The 23,165-nt window shown below is 40.2% G+C and overlaps 1 protein-coding gene across 5 annotated transcripts in view; it reads right to left on the bottom strand.

Annotated features, from left to right (window-relative positions):
* Positions 1–23,165, bottom strand: part of tenm1 (teneurin transmembrane protein 1) — a 158,580-nt gene that overhangs the window by 86,192 nt on the left and 49,223 nt on the right. For all 5 annotated transcript variants that reach the window (XM_067518552.1, XM_067518554.1, XM_067518553.1 and 2 more), the window contains 3 exons: positions 22,656–22,899; positions 16,264–16,502; positions 2,307–2,480 (listed from right to left, as the gene is read on the bottom strand). In XM_067518552.1, coding sequence (XP_067374653.1) covers positions 2,307–2,480; positions 16,264–16,502; positions 22,656–22,899 — 657 coding nt within the window. The remainder of the gene's footprint in view (positions 1–2,306; positions 2,481–16,263; positions 16,503–22,655; positions 22,900–23,165) is intronic.

Raw genomic sequence — 23,165 nt, forward strand, 5'->3', positions numbered from 1 at the left:
TGCCACACTGGATTACAGCCTAATCTCTAATCTCTCTGGCCCTCCTCTGCCCAGGGACCACCTCCACCGTGCCAATTTTATTAATCTGAGCCCCTGCATCAACAGCTTAGCTTTGCCCATTTTGATTTCCCAGCTTTCATCAAGCATATAAAACAGTAGGAGTTGAAACAATAGATTGCTGTGACCCAGCAATCGGAAGTGAATTCCATGACCCCTGCGTGCTCTATCGGAGGATTTAGCTACTGATGAGACTATTAATCCGCAGAATGTGAGGATTCATCAAGAATAGTTGCTTTAGGGATGTCCCAGGTTGCCTAGATTGCAGTTCGGCTTGTACATTCTTCATAAGTGCTGAACATAGGCTCCAACAGCATCCCATGTAATATCCATCAGAGTCAGACTAAGCGTGAAGGTTGCTGTGTCCTGCCTGACTTCATGACCTGAACACTCACAATTAATGTCCCATATAGGGGGGTTCAATTGGTGTTAGTAATTCCTTTGGCTAGCTGAGAGACAGCTACAGAATAACTATTCCAGTCACGTAAAAGCTAAGAGGGAACACTGATTAACCAATTATCTTGCCTTCCTAATAAATGAGTAATCAGTTCAAGGCTGATCTCTGGACTGATGACTCTCTATCGTATTGGAACATTTATTGTGTCGAGTGTGTTATGTATGCAAGACAGATTCCTAATGCAAAAGATACTGATTTGGAATGCATGCCAATGGATATATAGTCAGTCACAACATGTTTCAATCAATTTTAAATGCTTGTATTTACACTTGGAGAGGAGTTTCTAGTATAATTCTAATAATTGGGCATCTATTGACTGGTGTAGCAAAATGTTTTAGGTGTGCCTGCAGAATTTTTATTTCAACAAGTGTGCAAAAAAAGAAAAAAACAGGAAAAAATGAAATGATCCTTCTCAGGAGAATATACAAATTAGAATACACTGAGCAATGTCTGGTTTATTTTGTGACTATATATTATATTACAGCAAAAATGAACAAAACAAAAGCCATAAGCAAAGCAAAATAGAACTTTTGGAAGCACTTTTTTAACCAGCAGTGAACCCAATCATTGTTAGCTCAGGCTGTTCATTGCATCCTTTTTTCAAGTCCTGCATCTGTATGTAGGCAAATGATAAAGATGATAAAGCTAAAGATTATGTTCATATCTGTTGCCAATCCACTCTCCAAATGGGGTCAGGGAGTTGAAGTTGTTTCTGAGTTATTTCTTCTGGTTCATTTACCTTTACCTTTACCTGAGTACAAATACCTGGGTGTCCACCTGGACAATAAACTGGACTGGTCAGTTGATGCAGCATCAATATACAGGGAAACACAGAGCAGGCTGTATTTTCTAAGGAGACTAAGGTGTTTCGTTTTATGAGTCCATGGTAGCCAGCTTGTTTGCTGGGGCAGCAATATGAAGGCGGCAGACCGTAACAGACTGGACAAGCTAATAAGGAGGGGTGGTTCTGTTCTGGGGCTGCGTCTTGTGGCTGAGAGGAGGATGTTGTCCAAACTCCTCTCAATCCTGGACAATCCTTCCCACCCACTCCACTGTGTGCTGGCGGCACAGAGGAGCACTTTCAGCCAGAGACTGATCACAGTCAAGTGCTCCACAGAATGCCACAGGAGATCCTTTCTCCCAGTGGCCATCATCCCCCTTCTGTAAAAAGGAGGGGGACTAAATGATCAAAATGGACAAATAGCATTGTTTTGTTTTTTCATTTATTAGTTTTATTTCATTTACGTTTAGTCCGCTAGCTGGGTTTTTTCTTACTTATTGATCAGTAGTGATTGTACCGGAAGTTTTTTCCTTTCTTTTCTGCTTTTCACATCGAGACCAACTGTAACAAGGCAACACAATTTCCCTATGGAATCGATAAAATTGTTTGAATCTTGAATCTTGAATATAGAATCCCCATGTAGTGTAGGGTGAAAGAACTTCAGATGAGCTGTCTACCAAATGCCTTCCTTTACACCCCAGACAAGCTTGTATCCTTCAGCCCCAACAGACACTGACTCAAGTGACATAATTTATCAGATTTCATCAAGCTGTCCCTACTTGGCACACTTTTCCCGTAGCTTTAAAAATACCAAGAAAAGGCAAAATAAAAGCACTAAAGACCTGTTAAAAGTGAAATGCTTTAAGCCAGCATTCAACACTTTAATATTTCCTAAGTTACAAATTGCTGTATTGCATTTGTTTTTTTGTTACTAATGGGTATATTCTGTCAATAGTTGAGTGCGGAACATCTGCTATTTTGGTGTAACACTGTGTGCATATGTCAGCTCACCTCTGTCACCAGCGTGTGTGTTTTCAGGGTTGAGCGTGTCCAGCAGGTGGATGGAGCTGGTAGGTCTGGTTTTACTGCGGTCCTCCTGTTGATGGTCTGCCAAACTCAGGCCATTCTCATACAGCTGGCTCTCGCCATGCCGCAGATGCCAGGTCAGACCTAACAGGTGGACAGCTATACACACACATGCACACACACACACATGCACACGCACACACACAGTAACAGTCAAAGGGAGAAGAAAGCAGATAGAAAAGATCACTATTCACGGCATGCAGAGGGGTGTGTCTGAATTTTCTTTAATGCCCATCTTAGAGTCAGTTTATGTGCTTATTAGTTCTCAGCAAGGCAGCGGATAATTAGCAAATACACAATGAATGCACGCATACACACACACACACGCAAAAACACCCAGTATGTGTGCATGAACATGTGCATATGAACACCGACCATGGCAAAGGTGGGCAATTAAGGCAAATCTTCATAGTCTGAGCCCAGGGCTGGTATTAAAGTGCTAACACAGTCTTTTATGCATGACTAATGATGCTTTGAAAGCTGCTGCTGATTCACAATCCATATGGGCCTTTTAAACAACAAAGGGTATAGGGAGAAACTGGATTCCCCCCTCCCACTCATAAAACTGTTTACTAGGACAACAATCCAACATGCTGTTAAATAAAAACAACACCTGCCCATTAAGGAAATTAATTAGTGTCTTGCAAGGCTGTCAATAAAAGTTTCCGTATAACATTCAACTCGCTTGGACCAATCGTCAGGTTCCATTCATGTGAGATTGTACTGCAACACCACTTTAGTTTTTTACTTTAAAAGAATCTAAAAAGGTAATGCTCCTTTGCTGATATGAAGAACAAAGCCAATGAAATAAATCATTGCAGGTTTTTTTCCCTTCCTCATCTGACAGATTCCAAACATCAAACAAAAGCAAAGACTCAAATCACAAAGTTGCTCAGTGCTGGTGGCAGTCAGAGGATGGCTGCTGCATGCAGATCAAGGTAAGAAACTTCTAACGACTTCAAACATCCTCACTGTCTGTCTTCTGTCTGCTGATTGCCGACACCCAGTGAAAGCACTTGACACACGGCTGCACAAAATGGCTGCTTAGAAAAACAAATCTACAATTATACAGCATGACCAATGTAAACACAAAGATAAAGCATGCTCACATGTGCATTAATGTTCCTGCTATTTTCATGTATGCATGACTGCACACACCCACAAGCCCACCCACACTTGATCCCCAGCTGATGAAGAATACCTAATTAAAACTTCACATAGTTCAAAGCCATTTGCAGTCGCTTTCTGTTGCAGAAACACAGGAAAAAAGAAAATTACTTCTCTGGAAATTATAGCAAATCTATCATGAGCTCTGTGAGATGAAGCCAATTTGGTCCCAGGCTCCTCTTTGGCATCTTTGGGGATCCGCGATTCATACAATTCAACATTTCAACTTCTGACTAGCTCTAGCCACTGTTGGTTTAGCTATCTACCCATGCACAATATGAGCTCCTCAAAGCAGAACACTGACGATTACTAGGGCCATGAGGGAGACGTCATGCATCATTTAATTCAGACTAATTGAACTGTCAGCCTGTGACGAGACCAGACATGGACATGCACAGATTCTTCATATCAGTCTGTGTACGAGTTACTCACTTTAATTCCCCCCCACTTCACCCCCCGCCCCACCCTTTTTTTTTTTTCAAAGGGGGGATTTTCTCATTAACACAACACTGTGAAATTAGTTGTGATGACTCATTCTGATGCTGGAAAAAAACAAGTGTGACAACAAGTAACCCCAATGATCTGCTCTTGTACATTCAATTTCATGGGTTTAGTCTCCAGCAAAATCCCTTCTGGTTGTCTGGTACTAAGTTGTGCATATTTTAGCAGACAGGTGGGAGAGAAAAAAAGCAGGTAGAGAGAAGCTAAAATAAAAACATATCAATGATCACATTTTATTTAACAATGATAAATTTAGCGACAATCCCTTTGAGGTTTCCTTTAAACTACAGCCCATTATCAACTGTCTCCTATTAGAATTAAACATGAAATATAGGTATGCACCTGGAAATGTAGGTTTGTATGCATCATCTCTGTTTGTACTGCATTATATTATGCAGTAGAGTGGAACAACCTATCATAGTATCATAAATTAGTCTGTAAGAGTGCTCAGTGAGGGATGACAAGTCATTCCTAAACATTTAGCATCCCCACCATTCAGTCTCTCATGCTCCATTCTCTCTCCTTACTTCCTCTCATCTGAATTGCTTTTCTTTTCTTACTTGTACTGTGCCCCCCCCCCCATACACACATACATCTGTTAGCCACTCTACTAATGACTGTGCAGCAACAGTCCTCAGCAGCTCTCCTATCTTCTCCTCTTCACCACTCTATCCCTCCTTAAAGCCCCTCAGACCCTACTCTGTCTGCTCCTGCTGATCAGCCTCTCTCTCTGTCCCTCTCGTTCTCTCGTTTTATAGCTGTTGACCTTTCGCTACAACACTTAGCATCTAGTGTCACCGAGCACATACACACACACATATATATACACAAACACATGCTCAAGTGCGGAGGGATAAGGACCTGGGAACATGATGAGGAGAAGTTGGTGGCAGAAAGTGTGAGTTTGTGTGTATCCTCTTGTACTTTTAAGGACCCCCTGTCCTCTGAGTATTGCTAAGATCTAGCAGGTTTTAAAAGTTTATAAAGTAGAAGTTAGTTAGTATGACTAGATTCTGCCATTCAATTCATTTGTTGCAGGTGACTGACACTTCCAATGTTTGGTTTGGATCTCATGGTGGAGTTGCTATAATAATTAGCAACTGCTGACAGAAGATTATTGCCCTTAGAAACATATTTTTCCAACTCAATTTCAACTTATTAGATTTTCCTGTGATAGCTGACATTTGCGCTGTTGTCAGGAAAATACACTGTCAACAAAAAGTGTTCACCCCCACTGGAAGTGGGATTAAGCCGCAATAGGAGCCCAGAACAACAATTTGATGTCTTGCACTGTTTAGCCCACACAGACACATTTCCCCAATTTTTTTCCTGAAAAACTAACCAGTGTTTCTACACTGAGATCTTGCCCCAGGCTTGCTGTATTTCACACTGTGGTAATTTGATTAAAAAATTGTTTTAATTGCAACCACTCAAATCATAATTATCAAATTTCCCCAAATACATTGCCACAGAGACCCCCTAGAACCCCCTGGGCATTGGGTGGCTCCTGACAGTCTGGGGCAATCGCCCACTTTGTTCATTTGGTAATCACTTTTGTTTTGTTTTTTAGAAGTTTAACTCCTACAAGACAATTAATTCCAGTCTCATATCTGGATGACAAATATTAAGCCAATGCCAGAAGCCGGGTAGCTTAGCATAAAAACTGAACTAATCATAAATAGTAAAATGTAAAAATAACATAAATCATTTTAAACAAATTCAGAATCGATTTTGGGTTAAAGTTAGATGAATTCAGCAACTTTGTCACAGTGTTCTGTTCCTTGCTGCAACAACAACATGTTGAAATTGCTATGATTTACAGTCTTTATTGGTCAACTAATAGTATTGACACAGACATAAACAAGAGAAGAAAGTGGCTTTGACCAACAATGGTCCCCATGTGAAAGTGAACTGGTGACAATGCACTTATCTGGTTTGTGTCTTGATCACTCTGTCACCAGGACACGGTGTATTGTTTTGTTAAGGAACATTACAAACGTCATTACATTTACAATACAATGTACAGTATGAGCAGTTTCCTTAACTTCTTAACTCTATTGCCTATAGGAGTTGAGACATTTTTGAACATTTGTGTGAACACATAAAAAGCACACACACTCACATAGACACACACTTAGGCACAGCATGCAGTCAGTTATGCAAGCAGCATGTGCTCAGCATGAACCTTTACTCTCACTTTCTTTTTTCGCCCTGTCTGTCTATCCATCTCTCTCTCTGCGTCCATCTTACTCTCGTGCTCTCACAAAAAACGAGCATAACGCGTTAGAGAGATACTGCGAGTGAGTCCAGTCATTATAACTGAAGCGGCGACAGCAGCACGGTAGCGACAGTGAGCAGAAGTGCAACGAGCTAACAGGCCGAGGCCCTCGCACACATGAATCATTGATCAGCGTGACAGCGAGATGACTGCCAGAGGTAATAGGATGGCACTGCTGTGAGTGGGGGGGGTTCTGTACCATACCCTCGCTGTCGGCTACCCTGCAGAGATGTGCGTGGATGATGTGGCAGACTGAAGGGAACACTGTGGAAAAGCAAGGATGCTGAGATAAAAAAACTGCTCCATTACAGCTGTTAACATTAGCAGCATTAAATGCTGGACTGTAAAGACCAATCAAAGGCAAATCATTATTGTGATTGTAACTAAATGGCAACCGAGCACCACTAAAGTCTCTCCACAATTCTTTCCAGACAGCCAGGTTTTTAAAGCAGACAGTTTAAGCTGGTAGATGCAGAGATAATACTAGCTTGCAGTTGGTGCGGCAGTTGTAGCTATTGTTGTTGTCGTCACGCATGTGTGTTTATGTGTGTGTGACGATTAAAAAGAAATGATTGCGGGCTCCAGTGGTGATTAGATTTCACACTCGTGGCTGGAGAAAGAGTAGGCAATAGAGAAAGAAAATTGTGTGCCTATGTGTGTGTGTGTGTGTGTGTGCGCGTGTGCACATGTGCATACCTGTGTTGCACTACATGCTGTTATCTGCTGTTTGTAACAGTCTTAAGCTGGTCTCCAGGACTCAATCCTAAGATTGACTGTGAATATACTGTCTTATCGATGACCATTACAGCCAAGATAGCACTGCAGTCAGTTAAAATGATTTATCAATATTCCTCCATAAACGGAAACACACCTAGGCTTGATTGTCAAGTTCTTTTTGCTCTTACATATAGCTAATCACCAACTCTATACTGCCTGACAACCAAACACTACAGCTGGTTTTGCCTGGCAGGAAACACTTTCAAGAGCATCAGTCATTCGATTTAGTGTGTACATTTAGCATGTACAGTCAAAGCAATTGCTCATTCAAGTTCAGCATGGCTGTGTCAGCCTCTAGCTAAGCCACAGCTTCTGAAGGGATGGGAGAAAGAAAAGCAGGGAGACAGTGGAGGACGGAGAGATAAAAGACACGAGGAGTGAGCAAGATGAGGGGAAGAAAAGAGGGAAGAGATAAATGGGGAAAACAAGTGTGAAGGAGAACGAAGGAGAGGAACTTCAGTACCAATAAAACAAATCTGTGTCTGAGTCAACGTTGGAGTAGAAACTGAAAGAACCTGGGGGTCCGCCTGCCCTCCCGTCTTTATGCCTGTCGGCCCTCGCTCAACTTTGACAGACAAGAGGTGCTAAAGTGTTTTTCTTACTCCCCTTCACCAACCTCTTGAAAGCTACTAATACGACTGTCATGACTGTTTTTAAGTGTGTGTGCTTGCTGACATGCTTGTGTAAAAGTGTGTGTGTGTGTCTCTAAGCAGTGATGGAACCTCTCACCGCAATGTGTTGACTTGTTCAGACCTCAGGATTGTCATCTGTGTGACCTTGCTAATGAGGAATGGGATGTCCTGTTTGAATAAAAGAATAAAAAAGAAAAGAGGGATAAAGGAAAAGCCGAGGTGGTGACACATTTTTCATGTCATGAAGGATGAGATTTGCTCTATATCCTGGTGTTTATTTACCAGTAAAACTCAATGTCACTGTCATCTAGTTAGTCACGGTAGCGACAGTACACCAAGTCCAACAGATCACAGCTTTCTGCTTCACAAATTTCTCCGTTGTTCTTTCATTTCTAATCACGCCCCCTCTCTCTTTCTGTCAGAGTCCTCCACTCTCTCCGTTTATCTCCCACTCGCTGTCTTACTTATCTGGCCCCTTTCTGAAAGCTGAGTCATGTTACAACAGACAGAATAGTGCTAAATGAGCAGGGGATCGGCGCCATGTTACATTCCCCTCTGGCAGCCACCATCTACCACCACTGAGAGCTAAAACACAGCAGAAAAACAGCGACTCACCACTGCCGCTCACAGTCAAACACAGTGTGTTTGTGTGAGTGTCATATAGTAGATGAGAAAGAAAAAAGAGAGCATGTGAATTTGAGTTGCAGTGCACGGCCGTGTGGATGTGTGTGAGCATGTACTTGCCCAGTGAACTATTGGAGCTATTGAGGCCATTTTACTGCAGCCTCTCTGACCTTCTGGAGACATTTTACCAAAAGGTTCTCTTGCCATTCAAAGCTTTTTGACCAGGGTCTGTCGAGCCATTTAAAGCAATTTTACCAAAGGCTTCTGTAGCTGTTAAGGTAGTTTTAGCAAAGGCCACCAGGTTTCTTAGAGCTGCATCAGATGACCGAAATAGAGGAGTGAAAACAAAGAGAAACTGGACCAATCAATACAGACCCCAATGAGGCATGAAGCAGCTACCTGAAAGAAGCTAGTGGTAATCACACACACACACACACACACACACACACACACACACACACACACACACACACACTCCCAATCACAAAGACATAGTCATATCCCCAGTTCCATGTACATGCATAAGCTTACACACTCAGAACACATATGGGCAGACAGAAATCTGTAAGGCTCATTGATTTTGTAAGCGAGTGAGCGGTTTAAAGCTTTGTATGGACACAATGCCCTCTCAGCGTAAGCTATAATTATGCATAAGATTAAAAAAACAGCTGTTGGAACACAGTGAATAACGGTATTGTGCAGTGCAGAAAAAGGCAGCATAAGGATTCATTTACTGTATGTGGCAATATGACTGTGTCCCACTGAACTGGACTAAGCCAAAACACTCCTAATAGTAAAGGTTCTAGTTTCTAAAGGTTCTAGTTTCTAGTTTCCCCTACTGGGAATAACTCATAGCAGCCAATTGTATCCACTCAACATTGCAGAATAGATAACTGGTTGCCAGTTTGTCCCCCCTTGACTGAGCCACACAATGAGAGGATGGCCACTGATCCCACACAAACAGAAAACCACCTGTTCAAAAACTTACCTTTGAGAGAAGGTAACACATGATTAGCACTAACCCAACTCAGCGCCTCAACAGCTTCATCCAGCCAGCCATCACTAGGTGCAGCCGACCCTCTGACTTTACGTCTGTAAACAATCTCTGGCCTCCTTCCCACCACCTGCTATCAGAACAGACTGCAGTTCCTACTAGTCTGCATGTTGTGACTCCTAACACCACTGAGTTTATTATTACTGCAGAATGTCGCTAGAGTTAGAGGTAGATAAAAGTATTCAGCACAGGGAACCTGCAATTTTGAACATGTTTTCATCATTGACTTATACCATACTTTTATTTTGGACTCTTCATTGCCTCTATGTGGATTTGTTCGGAGTCTCTGTTTCCCTGTCCTTTTCATTGCTACGTCAACTTAAAAAAAACAAGGCCAAGGTGTCTTTTTCTGCTGAGACACTTCTTTAATTACTTTTCACAAAGTGACTGGATTGGAAACCTATTTATATGTAAAGTTCATTTTTAGAAAATAAAAGGTAATATACAGTAGAATGTTCAATGTAATTAGATTTTCCCACCCATTTTGACTGACTAAGCCAACTAGCGAGTTTTGTGATAAGTTATAGTGTTTACTGTAATTTATCATTTTGGCATAGAAGTTAGCTGTAATGATAACATTCTTTTACCAAGCCACGTTTCGATGTTCATACTAGTTATAGTTCACTCTCGAGTGGTTGTTGATAATAGGAATTGGCCTTGGCTTTGATAAAAGCAACATGAACTTTCACTCACTGATAACATTAGTTTTCTTGTTCATGTTACTGTGTTTACTTTCAAACTGAGTTCAAAGCCTGGAGCACTGATAAGGAATAAGAATGGATTGTAACCAGCATGAAACCTACCTGACAAACTTCCATCATGCACCTGAGTACAAGATGCCTATTAGCAATCTTTGTGCCAGTCAGAAGTTCTATTTTCTGACCACGTAATGAAGGGAGCTAGTTACTATGACAATTACTGGAGATATCTGTCCACTTCTTACACTGTTGTCCACATATCATGCATAATCTGCATGTATGACTTGTTCATTTGTCTCCAGAACAATTCCTTAACAACTGTTGCACCATAAGGAGCCTAATTGTGTTGTAAACATCTCCTTTTTGACAGTCATTCAATTACATCTGAGGCAGAATGAAGGCTATTCTAATTAAAGGTCAACTACCTTGTCTAAACAGTCCCCCATAGCCTGTGTCTTTCATGCGCTCGCTCCCTGTCTAATATCTCAAGCGTCATCAATTAGTAGAGAACCGGCTGCTGCCTCCTCTGTGATAATAACATATAGAGGTTTTTCACTTACAAAAGTGGTCATATCGTCTTATCTGATGACATGATCACTGTGCGTTTTTTAGACAGGCCACTGCTCATGGTTGTTTCCCCTTTTTAAAACTTAAAGTTTCTTTCCTAAGAATTTTTTTATTATTTTTTTTATAGTTTTGGTGCTTTTACGTAAAAAAAAGACACACACCACAGTAATAATTCATGCTAGCATAACGTAACGTTAGATAACAATATTATGTAACAAGAAACTTACATTTTCTGGGTTGAGGCAAGATGTAGCCTACTGTGACTGTGTTTCATGCTTCATCTTCTACATTTTACTGCTATAAGACTAGTTTTAATTCTGTAATAACAAAAACTAAAATAAAAATAAAAAGCAGATGTACTCTCGCTAAATTGCGACTAGTGCAGATGCGGACTGAACCTTTTGTATCCTAAAAAAAATTGATTTATTGATTAATGTTTAATCCTTATTCAATCTGCTACCTAATTATATCCCAACCTACTACTACTCAAGTAAAGTATTAAATTACGTACTTTGATTTTTGAAATCCCACTAATCTTAGAAAAAAACATAAAAAGCACCTTTCGGTGCGACTGCCCTGGTAACTGATATTTTTTATAAATGTGATGTTTGGAAAATTCTGGTACTACTACTTTTCTCAACTGTAAGAAAAGATCAACCCTCAAAAGTATTTTAAAGTTTTTTTCCACAGCAAACCTGTTGAATATAACCATAAATTTTTTTTGTCATCCTCACAGCATAGTTAATGACCGATGGTATGATTTATAATCCATGGCAGTCAATAGGTGCACTCTGTTTGCCTCACTTCCATGCTGCAATAGGTGACCAACCTGCAGCAAATATTGCAGCACTTGTGTCAGAAAATGATGGCAGATGCAGTAACTGAAAGAGTGAACCATTTCCATACTGTACATGTTGTAGATATGTCCTATTGACAGGGTGTGAGCAATACAATCTTTACTTTTCTTTCTATATGCTGTGGTTTATGATCCATTAGCACAAATACCGATGAAACCTAATGTTCTGTGGTTCTATGGTCATTCAACCCATTTTTCAGTTTCTGAGAAAATGGAGAGCTAAAGAAAATTGGGGTTTGTGATACATTGTAATTAAATGTGAGTGTGTATGTCTTCTTGATAAAATGCGCTTCCACTTGTAATTTTTTAGGTTGGCAGGCAACAACAAAACAGAATAGAACAAGCACCTAAGATGAGCTGTAATTTTCTTGTGACTTAGAGACAGACGAGGCCTTTTGAAGGAGAAATCCAGATCCAGACCGAGAAAATACCATTCAGCACTTGCCTCTAGTTTCATTTTTTAACTTAGGCTGTCACTAACCTGCATTTGTATAATTTGTTGAATGTCCATTATTTTTTTTTTATTAGGTTTTTGCATTAATTGAGCCCAAAGTGAAAGCTTTAAATAACTTGTTTTTTCCAACCAACAGTCCAAAAACAAGAGATGCTCATTTTGCAATTATATAAAATTATAACATTTCAAAATCTGAAAGCAGAAAATGACATTTTTGTAAATTAGTCACACGGTTAATTGTTCAAAATTGACAATTAATTTTGCATCAACATCATTAATTGACCAATTATTTTATCACTATTTCAGGCTGCAGATGCACATACAATTAGTTGATTACTACTACTATTTTTATGACTCATTAATCATTTGTGTAATTTTTTTTCAAGCAGAAATACCAAATAACCGCTACCATCTTCAAAAATGGATGCGCAGTTTTGTCTAACACAAAACAATAACAACACGCCCCACGGTAGGCTCTGCAAACGCATATCAGGAAAATAATCTGCTGATTTATTAGTAATGGAAGTAATGGTTGTTCATAGTGCTAATAAACACACAGCCGCACCATTTTTATTCATTTGAGATCAGCTTGAGACTGTACTGAGTTTGACCCCTGAAATTAATGACTAACTTTTAAAGCAGATGCTTTGAATTGGCATCAAACTGTGAAAGTAGATTTGCTGAAAGAAAAAGTGTAAAAGTAATGAACTTAACGCCACTAACGAGTCATTTGGCTCTTTATGGAACCACAAGGTTCCCTGAAGCATCGCATTCAGCACAACAAAAATATAAAGAAGATGTTAGCTAAAAGTGTTCACTGTCTCCGTGTCTCGCTGTGTGTGTGTAAGTGACTGAAATGTGATTTAGAGGTGATTATTTGATTGCAGGGTGCTGCTGACTTGTTCATTTCACTTGCGTCAGTAGCTTCTCCCCGTTGCCATAGAGATGGTTATCTTTTCAAAACTGACACATCCCACCCTCTCCTCATATTCAATTCAACAACTGAGTATTGTGACTGTTTAAAACAGCAAGAAATTTATTTATGCACAAAATTCTCTAATTAGCTTTTTTTTTTTTTTGACAGCATGATAGAGCAGTAGCACATAGGTTTTTATAGAGACCGAATATAAATGATGCTTAAAATAGAAATGAATTACTGGTAGTTTTGTAAGCAGCAATATTCCTCAAGATTACAGATGCAATCTTAATCTGTCCTCTATCTCTCCTTAAATGCCCCGTCTACTATCATAATGCCTGCTCCTCATATCTGATGGCCGTGTTGTGCTTAATAACAAGCTACGATTGCAGGAGGGGAGGGGTACGTTGGGAGATAAACAAATTAACAAAGCTATTCACGGCCCCTGCAACACCAGGGGGTATGGGAGGAGAGGAAAGAGGGCAGTAAAGAAGGCGAGGAGGACTGCCTTAGCTAATCACAACAGGGGGCATATGCTGCAATCACTTAGACACAGCATTATCTCTGCAATCATGTATCGTCCCATTGTTGTGCTAATTGGAAACCTTAATTTGAGACATAATATTATTGCCTCATTGTTCGCTGGGTTACTTTCCCCCCCAAAATGAATAAACAAGTCACATAACATGCAGAAAGAGGTTTTTAGGACTGGCAGTAATTTGAAATGGATATTAAGAATTAGTTCCAAATTGTGGAAAAAAAAAATAAAGTTTATTAAATTATTAAAAGCAACCACAAGTGTTCCCGGATCTGCTGGAAGGACTTTGCTGTTACGTCACTGGTTATTCTGATCCTCCACATTATACGTGAGATCAGTTAGTGCTCAGTTGCAAGCTTAACCATAGTTGACTATGGCAAATAGTGTAAAGTTTGGCTGAGCATCATGAAGATTCAGCCAAATGTAACAGCTGCCTTAAAATGATTCCCCCCTGGGTTGGGACGTGGGTGGGGGACATCTCCAACATTTTTTTGGGCTCCAGCTTGGCACAACTGTAATGAAAAATGTTTCCTTTTTTTTGTTGCTTGCTGTGTATTAGTGTAAAACCCACTAACAATGTACACAACATTTACCACAGTGGAAAGATGCAATCCATCTATTTTTTTCTTCATCTATCAACAAACTGTAATATATAAGATTGGACATATTGGTTATTATCAATATGTCCATCATATCATCAAATCATCACTTAAAAAAAAGAATGATCAAATCCTTAAAGCCAAGTTGGACAAGTTGGATGTTTGGGGAATGCTTGATGCTCAACTTGGGGGATCTTACACATAAGAGAGAGGAGAGAATAAAAAAAACATGAAAAAAAATAATTACTATGTATACTCCTCGAACTGCCCAGATAAGTGCAGATTAATATAACAATATCCTGAAGGAGGTGATTATAGTTTGAATAAAAGATTATTCATTATCATATTTAAACATGTAATTTTATTTCTTCTGTTTCTTATTACAATATTTTATGATAATAAGAAGTAATCTTCAATAAGAAGCTGACTTAATGAGAGTCAAATTTGAAATCAATAAATACAGCAGAAGTCAGCATGGCTATTATTTGATGAAGATGAGAATGTGCAATGCTACTGGGGCAGATTTTTTTCTTCCTGTCAAAAGCTGTTAATTAATTCATTAAAATTACTGGCTCATTATGTAATGGGAGGACCTAATCATCTGGTGCCCTGTGTCTCAACCTCTCTCCCCAGACAATGGCTTTAAGTCCATACCGCTTTAATCTTGCTTTTTGAATATCTTTGATTTACAAGCTAACATATCATCTATGCTTACATCCCATACATCTTGGTGCTGTTGCCATGGTGATGTCAACATGAGGATCAATCATTGCCAAGCAGGAGTGGAGCATGACACCAATTAAAAGGTGATGTCGTCTCCGAGTCATCACTCACACTCCTCACTAATGCACTAATTACCGGGGCTGGGACATTAATGGAATAGCATGGTTCAGACTGGGGATTAATCTGCATGGATTTGTGTGTATATGTGTGTGCGTGTGTGTGTGTGTTTGTGTGATTAATGCTAACCCCCGCCTGCTCCGGCATGACCTTGAGCACCACCACAGGAGGGAAATGAACTGGCTGGGTGGAGGGTTGGGATATCTGCACTTGGGGTGGTAGAGTGAAGACGATGTGCTGATGTGCAGGGCTGGGCCAAGGTTGAGAATGAACAGGGAATTTGTGCACTTCAAGGGAATTGATAAAAAGATTTTGGAATTTGACTTTGCCAACATCTTCTGATAATCTTTCAGACTACAGAATAAGTCTCAAAACTTCCAAAGTTGTATAAATCAGTAGAAAGGTGCATATTAGCATCTCCCCAGCAGATCCAGGAATACTGCATTTTTAAAATACTCCTCTGAAATGTCATAAGTAATATTAGCAAATATTTAAAGTGAAAACTTAAATATTACAATTTCTCAGAATAAAACTGGAATAAAGTCTGTGCTACAGACCCATCAGTGGGCTCCATCTCCTCTTTACAAATGACTATAATGACAAAATCATCGGACAATGTATGAGACATAAGAAAGTGTTGTAATCTGTGCAGGCGTGATTAGAAACTCATAAAAGAGTAAAGTAGGTCTTAAGAAATAAGACCTCCACGTGTAAGAGATGAAAAATTAAGGAAAATGAATTATTGAATAGGCACATATAAATATGCACAAAATTCTAAGAAAGTACAGGTAACAAGGGCAATAGTTAAGACAAAACAAGACCAATTAATACAATGAAACAACGTGGCTTTAAAGGGTAGAGCTGCAGGAAGGTGAATGTGTGACTTTGTGTAGTGTGTGAGAGGAAAAAAAGTTATTACTTAGAGTGTGTGTATTCATCATGGAATTACCAGTTTTGTGTGCTTTGGTGCAGGACAGCTAATTAAAATTTTCAGAATTTCCGACAGAGGGTCACATTTGGAATACATTACCTGCTACTTTTAAAACAAACTCCTTCAGAGTAAAAGTGTGAAATCTTCAGCAGGCCTGCTTTGATCCTTATTGATCGCTTTTTCTCTCTCCTTCCTTTATTTTTTTACACTTTGATGCCTGCAACATTCTTTAAGTGTAAAAAATTCTGTAAGGGTTTGTTTCTGTATTTTTTTTATTGATTCCATGTTCTTAATGAACTTGGCAGCCTCCCAATTTCCCGTCTTCTCTTGCCATTTGTTTTGAAAAGTTGATATATTAAATACATTCAGAACCAACCAAATCTTCTTGTGTTGTTACACCCGACCACCTTTGCACACTTGATGGTGGATGTGTGTTGAACTGTAACTCACCGATGACGTATGTGAGCAGCAGGGCCAGGGTGAGAGTGAGGAGCGACGCAGACAAGGCCGTACACTTCCAGTTGCAACAGCGGTGAGGCTTGTTGAAGGTAAACAGTGGTCTGGTCACGCTACTGCGAGGGAGGGGCCGGGGTGGGGGGGAGTACACTGTTCCAGAGGTCAGGGGGTAACCCTGTCCCGCCCCTGACAGTAGAGCTGATGAACCAGACCCTTGCTTGAACAGGAAGTGTCTATGGAGAGAAACACAAAGAACTTTATTTCAAGTGACAGGTTACAAAACCTTATGCGAAACCTGTCACTCTTCCACAGATTACAATGATAATGGAGGAAGACTCACCACTTGAAATTCTTTGTCATTTTTGAAACAAAGAGCTCTTGATTTGAGACAGAAGCAGACAAAAGGCCTCTCATTTCTAACCAGCAGCTGTTGATTTTGTTGACTAAGATGACAACTGTCGTTGGGTGATTTGATAGCTAGCTCCCTGCAAACAATACTGTATGTTTTCCCTTTGAACAATAGAGCTCTGAGGACGACGACTGCCAACGTACTTGTTGCTGAAACGTAACCTTCCTTAAATCTAATGCAGAGAGATATAGAGCTGGTGTGTTATGCCAAAATTCACATAATGTATACTGTAGTTAATTGATATATGGTGTGTTAATTTCTGGTGTACTTAATTCCCCCGACTCAAACTGTTAGTTAACAGGCAGCTTACATTAAGCTACATCAGATTAAGACTCTGTGTGATTTTTACTCACTCTATTGCATTTACTTTTTAGGATTAGAAACATTTGCAAATGACTGGAAAAAAAAAAAAAAAAACCCGTCCACAGCCCTCTAAACTCCACTCATTTGTACACCCTTATGAACTCTGCATGTGGTTAAATCCGAAATTTGACACAACCTGCTGTGCCTATTTACAGTTTGTCAAGCCGTGATGGAACGATTGCTGTTCTGTGGATTTGTTTAAAGTGCGACCAATTAATTGCTTTCTTTATCATGTGGGTAAGCAGTTCTATTTTTTTTTTGTATTGTGTGTCCCACAAACTACCTGCACCTCTGGGAGCTTCTATTTGTGTCTTTCCAAAGTAGATTATGGTGTGCAGTTGGAAACAATCGGAGTTACTTCGCAGACTTATTTAGAACAGTGGTTCAATACTTTGCCAATTAGCTCGGCACAGCACGAACATCATTTTTCTCAGGTATCTAGTATTTTATCCTGATTCTATATATGCAAATTTACACTCAGTGGAATTCAGTCTTACTCTGAAGTACGCCTGACTGGAACTCATTTAAAGGGCCCCCAAGGTGGGACATGTTCGAAGAGACCCCTCTCCTGCTATTTTTAAATGATACAGGCTGGCTCAGGACTCAGATATCATTCGTAGGACAGATTGTTCCACTTTGCCACTGCATGGAGTCCCCACTAAACCGTACCTGTCAAAAAAGCTCTCAGTACTGTCTGGGAGTATGTAATTCACTTAAACCCTTAATATCCCACATGTTTGGCTGCATTTGTCTGCTTTTAATTTAAGTGGCCTCTTAAATTTGCAAGTAACGCATCATCAAAGATTAATCCAAAAAAAGCTAAAATCAAGGAAGAAAAGTAGTCTAAGAAAATCCCTAAGCACTACAATTCCACTTGCAATTTATATTATGTTCCACCATCAAGTCGGGGAGGTGAGCAATATATGTAATAAGTGTAAAACACAGTCATTATTCACAGTTAGTGCACCATCACCAGTTAAACAACAGACAACAAAACGAACACCACAAAATCTTTTGTAATATACTCACAACACACTACTGACACAGAATAAGTCACCGAATATTAAACTATAATCTTATTTCCAGCTCAGGTCCTTCATCAGAGAAAAAGCCCAAATTTGACAAAGGGCCTCTCTGGTGCAACATTATGAGCAGCTACTGTAATGCAGAGTAGCACTGATATGAAAGAGAATGAAGAAGCCCTGGCAGCCAAGGATCAATGACTTACCTATTCCTTTTTTGACTCATCAAAGCGACTACTTAAGTTATACGACTGTATTAGTTAAATGAAGATGAGGTTCATTTTCATTATGAAAAAGCACGCGTTAGATGGCAGATGATGATAGGAAACTAAGCTGAAGGGCAATTAATCTAGGTAGCATTTCATCTATATTGTGTTTGGATAATGGAGGATGAGGGTTGGAGGGTGTCAGTTGAGGAAGCAGAAATATGGGGACTAGGAAATTATGCAATTTGGAAAAGTGGGTATGGGCAGGCAATTATAAGCAGTTTTTCTCTGGCCATTCTGGCTCCGATTAAAAAATGAACAAAGACTGCTGCTGCTATGGGCAAACAAACCATAGCTATACTGGAGACAACATCAGAAGCACAAATACAGGTATGACTCATAGTCTTTTTCTCTGCAATGCGTGTGTGTGTGTGTGTATTTTTATAGCAAACAAATCTCCTGGAGCTTTTGGAATTCACCGACAGCAATGATTGCCCCAGGTTACTGCGAGCTCTCCGGGGGCAAATACAGGCCTTGAGTGCGATCTGTCGGGGCAGACATGCAGCTTGCCAGAATGTTATTCTGACCGAGTAGTAGAGGGTGTGAGGTCACACGCTGCTGGTAGGACCACAGTCTCTGAAAGGCCCTCAGAGGACAGGCCATTAAAAAGGGGCCAGACATCATGCTGACAGTGTCACTGGACTCTAGACTGCACCCGCCTTACACCTTGTCCATTTGCCATCACACACGGCAGAAACACATCCATCTTCTCAAGCCATTAAAGCTCATATTCAGCCTTGAAGATCCACTTTACTTGAAATCAGAGCAAAATTCTGCCACTGGGGTAAGAATTTCAAGACTTTTCAGGAAGTGAGACTCAGAATCTTGACGTGTGACAAAAGAAAGCAGATGCAAATGGCAGGAAAATCTGTGTATATGGAGAAAGGAAAATTTATGTACTTTGTCTTTTTAAATGGAGGTCAGGACTTTTTAAATGGAGGAAAGTGAAAGTGCTTTACATTGGGGAAAGTATGCATAAGAACAATATTAAAAAACACAAAATTGGGAAAATGAAACGAGTTTCATTGCAATAAAATAAAAACAAAAACAAATCTTCAAAGGCAAACAGCAGGACAAGTGTGAGTTTCAGTGCATTTAAAAATGATCTCACCCACCCCTCACATTTTTAATAATTCTTGCTCAGGACTGAAGAATATTGAATCATGTTGATTTGTTGTCCTGTATTAATTTCTCTATTGAGTAAAATTGTCTATTTGTCTCTATCTTTGTAACTATAACTAATCTTTCTATGTATTGCTTTTTGTATGTCTGAATACAGCATGACCCTACTATATTTCATGTTTATCTCCCCTCCTCTCACCATCTATCCATCCATCCAGGGTCTGTCGAAGGCTGTGAGTCAGATGGGAGACTGAACAGGGAGACACCACACACCTAAGTAAGGGTCAACGATAGTTCAACTCTGAAAAGCTAGATATAGACGTGGGACAAACGCACACATAGACACACATAACTCAGCTCAGATATGTCCACATAAGACAAGCATATACAAAAGACGTCAACTACAGGTGAGCATTTCCACATTTTTGGGGCCAGTACACAGGTTGAATCCACACTGGTGCTTTTATTGCTTTGCTGAAGGTGGATTAGAGCAAAAAGGATTAGAATCCAACTAAAGAAATTGCATTTGTCAACGTGCGTGGAACTCTATTCTTTTCGCGATGCTTTTAAACGCGCTTCACTGTTCTTCCTGGCTCCCTACCTTTGATCTTCTCAGACAATATCCAGGGGCGACGCCCAGGAAGCTCTGAATTCATATCAGAGGGCAGATTTCCCCTGAGACAGAAAGAAAATGAGACTTCCCGCTCTCCAGGAGGTCGGAGTCTACGGCCCAAGGGCTGTCTCTACCTGGATATGTGAGTATGACTGCGTGTGGGTGGAGGCATATGTGCACAGCATACAGGTACATGCAAATACTTTATTTTGTGTCTGTGCGTGTGTGTGAGTGTGTGTGTGTGTGTGTGTGTGGGGGGGGCTATGATTGTGCAGAAGTTGATTTCTGTACGTGGTTGCACATACACAGTGTGCAATTCCAGTAGTCTCACTTCTTAGCGATAAGAGGAAGGGGCAAAAGGCAGGGCACCAGTCGATGCATTACAGTCCCAACATTTGTTATGGCTCTTAACACACCCAGTGTGAAACCCACTCAGATATATTGAATATCCATATCTGCATCCTTCCACTTACACGAGCTGCCCTCTCCAGAAACATTATGAATACGCAGCTGAAAAGGAAATCTATGCACACTTCAAACAACCTTAATCTCTGCTGACGCCACGTCGATACATTTCGATACAGATTCATCAAATAGACGTCGAGGAAGTGTAGTTGACAACAGATAACATCAGTTTTTTTGCCATTTTTATTAAGGTCACAGCATCACTTATAATTCTATTGGCATGAGCCCTCATGTCAAGTTAGTAAATACTTTATAAATCTTTAATATCACGCCTAAGATTGAGCTGATAGCATCATCAGGGAAAGAATAAAAAATATGAAATCATTTGATTAGCAGTGTATCTGAGAATGTGAGGAGAGGGAAGGGAGCACGTATACAAAATACACCCCAAAAGAGTTAAGCAGAAAATATTTTTTGTCTTTCCACCCAATAATATCTAATTTATGGTATGAGACACTTTTCTATTGACTATGAATATGATTATATTTTATGGTTCAGAACTACTAGCGTACTTTTATTTATTTGTATTTGTCCTTTCGGCTTATCCCATACGTTCAGGGTCGCCACAGCAGATCATTTGTCCGCATGTTGATTTGGCACAGTTTTCACTCCGGATGCCCTTCCTGACGCAACCCTCCCCAATTTCAACGGGGCCCGGGACCAGCACTGCGTGGCTGGGGATGGTCTGTTGGGGGTTAAGTGTCACTTTGACATGTGGTCGGGAAGAGCTGGGCACGAACCTCCGACCCTACGGTTGGTAGGCGGCCACTCTACCAACTGAGGCACCGCCGCCTTACTATCAAATAAAAATTGACTATAAAGTCCCAAATATAAAAATGTGTTAATACAAAAAGCCACCATCCAATATAGTGAGCCACTGCAGAGATTGTGTTTTATAATCTCATCTCTCTTTGGAAAGGAGTCCTTTATTTTCAGCAAACATTGTTTTTAATGAATGAGAAGAAGAAAATAGTTTATGGTGGATTTTCATTTAAAAGCTTACAGACAAACACACACACACAAACACACACACACAGATAAGTAATGTAATTACAATGCACTACTGACAAGTCTTTTACACTGATACTCATGTCTGGCCAATGATTAATTTAAATTGTCAGTGAATCTAATTTTATTCTTCCTTTCCTTAAAATGAGGTAAGATCTAATTATGGCCTAATGCATAACTTATTAAAACCTCTTCTCTGGTGTGGCAGCCTGCCAATCTCATCCTCACTCATAATACCAGAATTCAGCTACCGCACAAGCTCTCATTAAACATGCAAACATATTCTTTTGCACCTTGCTGTGTCTTCTCGAAGGCTGCCTCACAAATGAGGATCTCCTAAATAATTCTCTGATCAATTATTACTTATGCAGCAAGCAAATGCTTAATTCTGTTTGATGGGACGAAATTCCACCGGCTTGTCTCCAAGCATTTGGAAAAATTTATCGGGTGCTACATTTGAAATTGGAATCACAATCTGTTCCTGAAAAGAGGATTTCGCCTACATAATGAATTTAACTTTTATTTTAGAAAGTCAGACACAGATCTCCTGCTAAATCTTTCTGCAGTAGGAGGGTATGGGTATGAAAACAATCCCAAAAAAAAAAAAAAAAAAAAAAGAGAGATTCATTATGACTTTGATGATGTACATGGAATGAAATAATACCCCAGAGGCTTGCGTGGTGTTCCACTTACTGCTCTCTACATGTGCAAAACATGTCCATCCTAACAAATCCTTTGGTCCAACATTCATTCTTAATCATTCTTCTCTTGATTTTTCTAAGAAATCGGGAAAGTCTGCCAACTACGAGTCACGATGAAAGAATTTTCTTTAATCTAATGATCCTCATTTGTGAGATTAAAGAAATGTCTTTAATCAAGTGACACTATGTTGAAGTAGGGTGGTTTGCCTTGAAGATATTTTCATTTGAAGGGTTTCATTGCAAAATGACATATCCACCATTTTGGATTACAAGCATTTTGGAACGAAGCCCTCCGATCTTTTTTTTGCCCATTTAGTGTTTAAAAAAATAATAAAAGCACCATGCAAAATATAACCTTTACATCTAGAGTTTGCAACAGCTTTAAGGGAAACCTATTAATTTGTTGATTTCTCTTACCTGGTCTCTAGGGGAATGTTGCTGTTGAGCACCCAGCTGTTGTGAAGCTGTGCCTGGTCTGTGTTGGAGCTGGCATCTGCCCCCTGGCTCCCCTGACTGGCCTGGCATCGCGTTGGCATGGTCTTCCTCTGCAGGCTGACTTGAGCATAGGGTGCCGGGCGGGCACAAGTGCAGGCGTGGGGTGGTGGGGGAGGTGGAGGCAGCGGGCGAAATGTGAACTGACCACCTGGACTGCTAGGCAGCTCTGTGCAAAGAGACAGAGAATAGGAGCATGGGAGGGGCAGAAAGAGGAGGGACAGGGGAGAAATAAACATAGGTTTATTAGGTGCACAGTACTATAAATTACAAATAAAAGTGGCGTGTTAGTTGACAGTTTATTGTTATTACACTGATTGAGGGACATAAATCAGTTGAAAACTGTCCCTGTCTGGCTCCTTCCCTTCCTACCTGCCTCGATACACTTCCAGCTACCCTATAAATAGGTTTTTGGCTGCCTGCAACATTGAGCAG

The sequence above is a fragment of the Channa argus genome, chromosome 10 (assembly GCF_033026475.1).
Source record: "Channa argus isolate prfri chromosome 10, Channa argus male v1.0, whole genome shotgun sequence".
Taxonomy (NCBI): domain Eukaryota; kingdom Metazoa; phylum Chordata; class Actinopteri; order Anabantiformes; family Channidae; genus Channa; species Channa argus.